Source organism: Cottoperca gobio, chromosome 15 (genome assembly GCF_900634415.1).
Source record: "Cottoperca gobio chromosome 15, fCotGob3.1, whole genome shotgun sequence".
NCBI lineage: Eukaryota > Metazoa > Chordata > Actinopteri > Perciformes > Bovichtidae > Cottoperca > Cottoperca gobio.
This window is the reverse complement of record NC_041369.1, coordinates 13,069,355-13,079,911: the sequence shown is the minus strand read 5'-3', so window position 1 is coordinate 13,079,911 and position 10,557 is coordinate 13,069,355. Positions and strand designations below refer to the sequence as shown.

The 10,557-nt window shown below is 41.1% G+C and overlaps 1 protein-coding gene across 1 annotated transcript in view; it reads right to left on the bottom strand.

Moving 5' to 3' along the window:
- Positions 1-9,984, bottom strand: part of prom2 (prominin 2) — a 13,405-nt gene extending 3,421 nt beyond the window's left edge. The window contains exons 1-20 of the mRNA XM_029450476.1: positions 9,684-9,984; positions 8,406-8,730; positions 7,125-7,186; positions 6,585-6,790; positions 6,252-6,372; positions 5,824-5,887; positions 5,638-5,727; positions 4,268-4,464; positions 2,784-2,858; positions 2,530-2,593; positions 2,262-2,418; positions 2,027-2,179; positions 1,814-1,937; positions 1,624-1,712; positions 995-1,079; positions 755-898; positions 600-662; positions 378-470; positions 206-259; positions 28-108 (exon numbers count right to left, since the gene is read on the bottom strand). Of these exons, the coding sequence (XP_029306336.1) occupies positions 28-108; positions 206-259; positions 378-470; positions 600-662; positions 755-898; positions 995-1,079; positions 1,624-1,712; positions 1,814-1,937; positions 2,027-2,179; positions 2,262-2,418; positions 2,530-2,593; positions 2,784-2,858; positions 4,268-4,464; positions 5,638-5,727; positions 5,824-5,887; positions 6,252-6,372; positions 6,585-6,790; positions 7,125-7,186; positions 8,406-8,661 (2,178 nt within the window). The 5' untranslated portion in view covers positions 8,662-8,730; positions 9,684-9,984. The remainder of the gene's footprint in view (positions 1-27; positions 109-205; positions 260-377; positions 471-599; positions 663-754; positions 899-994; positions 1,080-1,623; positions 1,713-1,813; positions 1,938-2,026; positions 2,180-2,261; positions 2,419-2,529; positions 2,594-2,783; positions 2,859-4,267; positions 4,465-5,637; positions 5,728-5,823; positions 5,888-6,251; positions 6,373-6,584; positions 6,791-7,124; positions 7,187-8,405; positions 8,731-9,683) is intronic.
- Positions 9,985-10,557: the final 573 nt, after the last annotated feature.

Below are 10,557 nucleotides of genomic sequence, written 5' to 3'. Positions count from 1 at the left end.
ACTCATGTGACTCGTGGCTCTACTCACGGTCTTGACAATCTGTGTTGTATTTGTGTTGAGGAAGTCTTGTGCTATTCCCACATTGCTCAGCACCTCCCCCACTGTTTCCTGGAAGAGCCGGAGAGGAGAGAATGAGCCACATGAAGAAAAGAGAGGAGAATGAGCTTTATTCTGGGGAGTTCTGGGTGTTAGTCGATGCGCTCACATTGATTTTATCTGCAATGGATCCCAGGCTCTTGATGGTGGAGTTCAGGTTTTGCTGAGGGGCAAAAAAAAAGCAGTAGATGTCTATGTTTAAAATTCAGATGGATGGCAAACATTGGAAAAAAGGGAAAACAAGAATGAAAAGATCAGGAGAGACGGGGCAGGCTATTCACCAGTTGTGGGATGATGGTTGTTTCTATGTCGGCCTGGATCTGCCTCAGGTCCCTGGCCTCATTTTGTAGCTCTTTTCTAGTATCATTGTTTCTCTAGAAACAAGCAAATGGTTGGTTAGTAGAACACAAGGGGCAGACAAATGGTATTCAGTTGGGAGTCATGTGACATGTTTATAGTGTGGAAAAGCAGAGTAAAGCGTTAACATATTAATGTTGACTCACTTGAATATTAGCGAGCGAATCAAGTGCATCTGCTATCGTAGTCAGATTGATGCTGCTGTTCATCTGAGAGAGACCATCAAGGAATACTGGGTCACGATTACAAGGATACATGCAATGACAGTAGATTTACACAAAGATGCATAAATAGTGCCTACCTGCTGAGGGACAACAGTGGAGTGGAGATTTGCAGTCATGTTGGAGAAGCTGCTGAGTTGTTTTTTAACTTCAGGGCTCAGGAGAGCTATGCCGGGCAGAGTGATTTCTATACGGTCAAACTTCTGCTGGATTTGCTCTGTGTACTGGGTGTGAGCGACAGACACATTTCAACATATGTTTAATAAAGTTTTTGTATGTTTGAACATTTTTATTTATTTCTTGACTTTCAGGGAACCTACTTTTGATACATTGAGCAGGTCTTCGAGGTTTATGAGCTCATACAAGTGGAGTGTTGTCCACAGAGGCTGGTTTTCCTTACAGTCTCTGTAAACATTAACATCAAGTCAAACTTATCTCTACAGCACTTAATCAAAATGAAAGATGTACAGTGCTTTATGAACCCCGCTAACATTACAACCACAAAAAGAAATTCAACAATGTAATTATTCTTTTTATGGTACGGGCAGGTTTGTAATAGATATCACAAGAGAGTAAATGAAACTAAAATACATAGAGACAAGCCTGTGTGTATGCCTGCACATGTACAGAGCTGCAACAATTAGTCAACTTCTTGATTAATCAATCAACAACACTTATCGGCTGACTGTTTTGATAATGATTCATTGTTAAAGTCATTTTTCATGCAGAAATGCTTTTTTCAGCCTCTCAAATATGGAGATGTCCTGCTTGTTTCTGTTGTGTATCATATGAACTGAATATCTTTAGGTCTGAGAAAACAAGACACTGAAACTGGGATAAACATTTTTCCCTATTTTCTAATCTTTTCTAGACCAAACGATTAATCGACAATGATGCACACGTGTTCACACATTTCTTCACGTGTGAGAGGTGAATCGGCATGACATACCTATAGATATCAGAGATATTGATGTTGGTTTTCAATCCCAAAGATGGACCTATATCCAACCCTGGAATTAAACCTGGAGTGTCAATGAGCTGTGGAGAGAGGAGGCAATAATGTTAACGCAAAGATTTCACACACAGTGTCTGTAGAGTCTGGTGCGTGCAGATACTGCGGTATGTTCTGTCATCGTTACCTCTAGCAGTTGTCCGTTGTTCCAGGGCCGACAGAGCAGAGTGTAAAAGTTCCCGCTCAACAGGAACAGCAGCAGCACCACTATCATGAGCAGCCAGGAGTAGAGGAAGCTGAAACCTGCGCCCCTGCAACCACAGCCAGGTCAAACAAGAAGTAAGAAGGATTTAATGTTCCCCTTTTGGATAAGAGCATCATATGTGACTGTGGCACTCACATCATGAGGAAGGTGCCTCCACAATCCGCCGTGCAGGAGCGCTTGCTGGGGTCTGATTTGGGTGTCAGACCCAGAGGGCCCAGGACTAGACCGAGGAGGCTACACACCACCACCAGGAGGACCAGGCAGCACAGGACCAAACACACTCCCCACCTGGAGAAGTGTGCACACATTATTTATTTTTTTGGCCTTTTCTGACATTGATCACATGCGTTTGCACATCCAGGCTTTTTACCTAATATGCTCGGCTCTCTTGACCTCCGGTGTGAGCTTGCCGATTTCTCTCTGCACCTGGTTCAGAGTCCCCGAAACGTTTGTCAGAGTAGATAAAGGGATGTTCTTGGTGACCTGGGAGATCTGTGTTTTTATGTCATCTAACAGCTGCTTGCTGCCTGAAAAAAACACACACAAACACATATCATTTTAAATCGTATCTTACAACTAACTAAGTTAATTAGGAAACTCATTCTGAAAGAGAAGAGGCCGTAAATGTGCTCACTCACTTTGAACTACATCCTTGGTTTCATCGGTCACCCTCTGGGGGATGCGGTCAAAATAGTCCTCCATCTGAAAGGCAGTGCATTCATTTTCATAAAATCACATTAAATATAGTGTTTAAATTGAATTATGTCTTTTTGTCAAGCTCTTTTCAATGAAAAAGTATCTTTGTTTCAGTCAGACAGTGATTTAACTTCGTTCACACTCATTAGCTTCACATTAAAGTGTGAAGCTAAACAATTATAACATTATCACTGACCTCCTTGATTTTGGATTTGAGATTAGTTTTGTAGACTTCATCCACTGCAGACTGAAAGTCATTCAAACTGGGAATCTGTGGAGAACATGCAACCATTGTGTAATAACAAGTTATACTAGAAACAGACAGCAGGGGGCAGCAGACGTGTACGTTTTTATAGATGTTATTGAAGACAGGAACAGGAACACAATAAAATTGGTTGACACCAAAACATGATGAATGGTTTTATTATATCTTTACTTTTTGTCAATAACGCACACGCACACGCACGCACACACACACACACACACACACACACACACACACACACACACACACACACACACACACACACACACACACACACACACACACACACAAACACACACACACACACACAAAACAAAAAGATTATTCCTGCCACTGATTGATCTCAGAAAACCAACAATTTATTCGGGCAGGTGCATCATTACCCACCCATGACCTAAGTTCACAGACACACTTTTGAGATTGTGTGTGCTACTGATTGATCACAGAGAAACTAGAACTTTCTCGTGCAGGTGCTGCATCACCCATCCACGACACATCTCAAGATCAAATAATTTCAAACAAAATAAAATGTTCTTGAAGGCATTATTTTTACTTTCTTAGGTTAAATAAGTACCATCTAAAGCTAGACAATTAAATGATAATAATTTTCCTCTACTTTAGTAAAGAAAGCCATTACAACACGTGTGCTGTAAAAGGAAAACGAATGGTGTCCACTAATAAAATGCAGTCTTTTTGCGGGAACATTTTATGAAAATTCAATTAAGCTGCTTTATTTAAGAGATTTAGTGGAGGCGGGTCATTTTTGACACTTAGGATGAGAGGAGTATACAGGATGTTAAGAAAAGGGTTAACTGTACATTCCTTTAATACTAATGAGGAGACCAGATGAGTCAAGATGAGATAAGAAGAGAGGAGAACAAAGGAGAGGAGAACGAAGAAGAGGAGAGGAGACAAGAGGAGAGGAGAACGAAGAAGAGGAGATGAGATAAGAAGAGAGGATAACAAAGGAGAGGAGAACGAAGAAGAGGAGAGGAGAACGAAGAAGAGGAGAGGAGAAGAGAGGAGAGGAGGAGAGAGAAAAGTAGAGGAAGATAAAAGACGAGGAGAGGAGAGTCTGTACAGTATGTGTCAGATAGAGGAGTGTAGGAGGAATAGAGAAGAACAGATGGGAGGACAAATCAGCTGTTCAGACAAAGGCTAAATGTAAGCTCTATTATGATGTGTCACACTGTCTCAGCCCGCGTCAAACGTAATTTGGTTGCATAAGTGATTCCTTCTCTTTTTTCATGGTGGCGTCCTGTCAAATTCAGTAACAGTGCTGATGGTCTGTACTTCAGGAAGTCAAACATCACTCCTCTTTTGCATTGAAACACTTGATCTGACACGACTCCATTGAAGAAGAAAACATAGGAATATCCCGCAGACAAAATACGTTACACAAAATCAGTACTTACAGAGATGGTGGTATCCAGTGTTTGTGTCTGTAGCTTAGGCATCAGGCGGCTACACTCAAAGCAGTTGCTGTTGGAAGTCGTCGTATTGATGCGATTTTTAACAGCAGTGAAGTTGGCCTGGATGCGGTTCATGCTGGACTGCAACTGGGTCAAAGAGGAGTTCAGCTTGCTCAATTGAAGAGTGGCGTTTACAGTCTCTGCTCGCACAAATGACAAACACGCAGATATTATTCAGTGTATACACATGTTTGAAAAGTAATACTCATTTTAATATTATGACATTTCTTATGCTACCTGGCTCTTATATCAAAAGTGTTTTAAAAAGATGAAATGAATGAAGGTTTTGAGCAAAAACTGAACGCTATAAAAAGGAACAGAGATTATTTAAGAAGATATTATCCAGCCGCTTTAGTGAGAGTCTAAGAGTGCACCACGTTGGTAAATGATGTAGCAGCACTTCATTTGTCATTTTGGAAAACGAGGAATAACTGCAGCCGGGGAAAAAAAACAGATAACGTTACTCTGCAAACCTCCACACTCAATTCAATCTGTTGCCAGGGAGCATGCCTAGAAGTTTATTATTACTATGTATAATCTAAGAAAGCCTATAATGCTGTTTGAAATGCTTTATTACTTTTGACTTTGGATTTTCCAACACAACGGTCCGTCCTGTTTTATTCTCATTAGTAAACAGTATTCCAGAGTTTTCTAGCTAATTATTTTGACCTCATCTAAAAGTGCATTACAAGGGCATTCATAATTATTTATGACTACACTCATAAGCACACATAATGCTTTTTGATGCACTATATCAACAGCTATAAAAACATTATAATGAATTCTAAGTGTCTTATGGAAGCTTGAAGTAGAGGTTGAGAGGCTCATATTACATTATGACTACCTATACCCACCGATACACACCTCAACTGACTGAAATGATCTAATCATAGTAATTCACGCTTCATCATTCATCATTGTTGGTAGTAAGTAATGCATATTCATGCTTTTAAAATAATCTATGCTGCATCAAGAGTGATTAACCACCAACAATGAAACGTTATGCTAAAGCCTGCATTATTATAGATAAGTAGGCCCATGCAGTAATCCAACCATGGGGAGGAAGATTACTGCTGTGATTATTTCTGTACTTTCTGTACCTGTATCCTTATTTCTTTCTTCTTTTTTTGTTATGCAATAAGCAATAAAAACAGCTGGTCAACCTGCCATTAAATACTTAGTTCAAGACTTCATCAAGCTTTGCAATGTCAGGGTAGGAAGTGAAGTGAGCACCTAATTATCTCCTGTCAAATATGCATACAAGCATTTACATGCTCAGACTGATCAGGACAGAGCATGCTGCTGCGCCATACCTTGATCCAGCAGTGTAACCGACCGCAGCGCTGGGTCCAGGGTTGCTCTAAATTTCTTCTTGATCTCTGTTCCCAACTGAGGTCCAATGGCTAATTTGTACAAACAAACAGGTGGTTAGTCATGTGTTGAGAACAGACGCTGTATGGCAGTCGATAGAGAGACTTTTTGCATTACCAGTATCTTACCATCTAGGTTTCTGGTAACTTCCTGTACTGTTCTGTAGCTCTCATTCACCACAGAGTCGATTTGCTGGAGATAGGCAAAGGGGGATTATATTATAATATTTCTATGTGTGCATGTAAGATACGGCTTCAAATACAGCATTACAGTATGTCAATGTCTGATTGCACGAGCTAATCGTACATAGCAGCTTTTGTAAATGAAGAAGAACAAACAAAACTCTACCCTTCCACCTTTTCTTCCACTCTCTTGTATCTTGAGATAAGTGTATTTACACTGCAGACTGCAGAGCTGGTGCTTAAGCAGTGGACTGACTGAAGACTTTAGGGGTCTGTTTGCATCTCACACACTGCCAGATTGAGCTCCCACATATTTAACTTTTTACATTTCCATACAAACCATGCTCTTAAATCAACAAGAGCTTTTCTCTTACCTGAGGCACAGCAGTGAGAAAGGAGTTGACGTTGTTGATAGTTTTGTTGAGCTCTACTTGACTCTGGTCCACACCCTCTTTGATGTCTTGGTTACTTTTGAACATGCATATGTTCCCAGCACTACAAATATGCACACACACACACACACACACACACACACACACACACACACACACACACACACACACACACACACAAATGTGTGTCATGAACATAATCCAAGGGAGACAGGCAGTGAGGCATGCACATTCAAGCTGTCTTTATGTGATGCTAATTTCAGATAACACATCATTATGCTGTTCAAAAACACACACGAGAGCACACACACTCACAAAATAATGACTGTGGTGAATAATGCAGTCCAGTAGAGAGTTCTTCTGTGACATTGAACTGAAGATGTTTGCTCCTGGTACATCTTCCCACCACAGTTGCCACAGCAGCGACAGCACGCCAAGAAGAAACCAACTATGGGCATCAGAACGATGTACAAGACGCCAATGGCTGCACACACCAGGAAACCCACATCATACACCAGGACCTGAACACGAAGCACACACACACACAGACACATTCATACAGGCAAATGGCATGTATTAGAACTACAACGTCACAAGAATGTCATAACATGGCAGAATAGCGACATTTGTGGTCTGTCGTGACGTCAAACACTGTGAGACCTCGGCAGTTGGGACAGTAGTTTTACTTTGCTGTGGTGACAGTCTACAATAAGTTGGTATCCACTCGGATAAATACACAAACACAACGTGGCTTTAGCGTTAAACATTCTCAGATTACAAGCATAAAGAAGATGTGTCACAGAAGTACACACAACAACTTCCTAGAATATGGAAAACTCATGCACATTCACTTACTTCTTTGATGGTATCTTGAGTTAACTGCACATCAAAATCCTTTACTATTTTTACGATCAGATCTAAAAAGAAACCAAGAGAGAAAAATGTTTGTGAATAACTTCAGAATACACAGAGACCAGGGATAGCCAATGGTATTCAACTCTGTTGGCCAGTTATCCGTGTGCAAAAGCCCAACCATGGGGGAAATTTATCCTGTGCTTGATACACACATTTTAATCTCTTGCATTGTAAAAGTGGAAATCTGACACCCCCATCTTGTGGTTACTAGGAAACGAGGACAGCTTTCAGCCGGGATTAGATTCATTTGAACACAACACAAAACAAAGCCTTTAGGTTTATGGTCTCACTGAAACTAACTCGTAGGTAACTGAGAAGATGTGTTGTTCAGGTGCTCTTCACACCAGCTATTTGCGTTGTTCTCACCATCTGTGTGTGTCATATCATATTGCAGTCTGGCATAAATGTCCTGGGAATTTGCATTTCTCCTTCTTTTTTTTAACCAGTTGTGTTCACTGTAAAAATGCTTTACTTTTCATTTCAAGCCCTCTGTTTGACCCCCGACTTGTCGGAAGAAAGCAGCAGAGCAGAAACATTTATCATTTCCTTGTTACCATTTATAACCTCAGGCTTGGTGGCTTTTTGTGAAGCAGAAACCCACAGTTTACAATAAACCATCGAACCATTTTCCTTATCACAGAGTGATGGCAGACAGTGTGTTTAGTTTAAACAACTGATGATGAACATAGAATGTTTTGAAGTAAAATAAAGTCTCTTCATGCCTCATTGAGTGCCTATTGGTTTAAATCCACTCACAATATCAATTTCCATCACAATGAACAGTGAAGCAATGACTTTGAACTGGGCAAAGGATGTTAAATATGTTTTTGTGACCTTTTGTCTTCTTTGAAATCAATACCAAGCAGGAAGTAAAAGAGAGGGTTTATGAAGCAATTATGATACGTCACAGCAAGGGAAAGACAAAGAACCACAGATAAACATCAGAGTAGGATATATGGGTTAAAGATTGACCTTAAAAAATACAAGAATTCCATGAACTTACTGATTAACCTATCCTGTGATCTCTCTGTAGTGGCAATATTAACTTTAGGGGAGGTGGCAGGGTTAAAACTGATGTGTCACCTCTGCCTCTTGTTGCTCCGCACACAGAGTGTGAAAAAAAATGTCAATGCAAGGTGATAAAGCTTTGCTATGAGTTAGTCGACAGAACATGTTGAGATTTAAGATGCTTGATCAGTGAGTAATACTGACGACACAGACCTTTAGGAAAGGGGTTAGGCTGGACTGTGTGGAGGAAGGACTGCACCAGATCTGCCATGAAGCCCATGTCGTCCTTCACCGTGTCCTGGTACTGGGGCTGGGTGAGGCTCTGAGGGGCCGCAGCTGCTGGACAGACAGTCTGTGGAGGGACAGACTGGGCCAGGCTGAGCCCCAGCAGCAACACTCCTACTCCGGCTCTGAACGCTCCAGCGTTGCCCTGCCACCTCCGACCCCTCACACTCTCACGTATCCCCATGTCTATAGGTGAGACTGGTGGGGAAAGACTTGGCCGGGTTTATTGAGTAATCATCTCATGGCACAAGCTCTGTGACAAGACAAAAAGACTGAATATCAGGACACACTCATAGAAGGCAGGGGAAGTAGAGTTTGGAAAAGAAACCCACAGACTGAGTCACAGAGAAAGAGGTCGCAGCGCAGTTTGTTACAAAATGGCAAACTGCTGCTGTTTTGCAGAAGAAGCGACAATGACATTTTATAAATAGGAAATAGAATGTTAAGCCAACGACTATTTCGTTTCTGAGAAAAAACAGTGACCTTTAAGCTTCCATTTCATACTTCTATACCAGATACTTTGGAGTGTGTCATGGACTACAGGATGTGCTGACATTTAAAAGTTACACGGAAGATTATTGGTGAAAATGACCCATGAAGGATTATTCCAACATGGTGGGATGTAGTTTTAGTGCTGTGTTCATAGTGTAAACAAAGAGAAAGCACATCCGCCTCAGGTACCTGCATCTCCTCTGTTTGTCCGAACCTGCGCTTGTCTCTCAGAACAGCAGACAGTAAAACATACCAGAACAAAGGATAAAGAAACATTGTCTTCCTTTAAGAAACACTTATTATATTTAAACATTATTTAAATATCATTCATCAACTGTTTGTTGGTGTAGCTCTCTTATGCAAACGACTTCATAAGGGGAACATGTGAACTTCCTCTTAAGTTTAAAAGCAAGGTGTTGAAAACAAGTCAAACAGTGAACATGTTGTTGTTAAAAAAAAATTAAAAACTTTGGATAATTAACATAATCATCCTCTTTAACCTAACACACCTGAGGATAGTAACTGTACATATAGGATCTATGGAAACAAACAGTCTGAACATGTCTGTCTTGCCACTTGTTAAGGTGAGGGTGTGAGAGAGAAGGTAAAACAGTAAGGTCAAAGTGAAAAGAGGACAGTGAAGGAAAGAATAGAAATGTAGAGGAAAACAAAATGCAGACTTAACATTTGGCTGTTTTCTCTCAGTCAACTCACCTCCCTTGGTCAGACAGTGAAGGACAGTCGTGCTGCTCTGATCACCTGTAAGTCAGTGACGGGCGTGTAACTCTTACGGTCCTGTGGAAACCTGATACGCTCTGCTGTTGCTGTAAAGTTGAAGCTGACTGTGTGCTCGCCTGGAGAGCACTGGCACTAAGAAGAGAGGGAGGGAGGAAGGGAGGGTCTTAAAAGGAGACACGGGGAGAGAGGGAGGGAGTGACGTGGGAAAGTAGAGTGAGAGTGTGTGGAAAGGAAGAAAATAATTGTTAGTGTTACTTACTGACAAAAGGTATTTATTTCTCTATTTGCATCCTGGACTCGCCGAGTGTGCCAGTCACAATTGTACAAGGATATGTTTTTGCTGGATAGAATTGTGGGTAACCCAATCTTTCCAAGTAAATCAGCCCACATCTGCAATCGTGATGTGTCCAAACAAGCAACAGCACAGCCCAAATATGCAGGACAACATAGATGGGAAGGATACACTTGGGAAAGGGAGTTTTGAGAACACAACAACATCAAAATGTTGCCAAGAAATCCTCTATAAAGATATTTCAACATTACTAAAAGGAAATTATGTTTCCCCCATGTTATCACCACTGTCAAAAGGGGAGATGTACAGCTGAACGAGCCGAAACAAGAATTAAATCATTGATCTTTACGGAATGAAATACGCCTTGTACTTTCAAGAGAAGAAGGATCCACAATAGTACAAGATGGAGATAGTGCTATCACTTACCAATGACCTGCTTCTGCAGAGGCACGACTTTGACGAGGGAGAGAAGAAACTTTTCTCATTCTTTTCATCACTGTTTATGAAGCCAAGTTTGTAAATTTGGTCCACAATCTGCTCGGCATTGTGACACTGCCT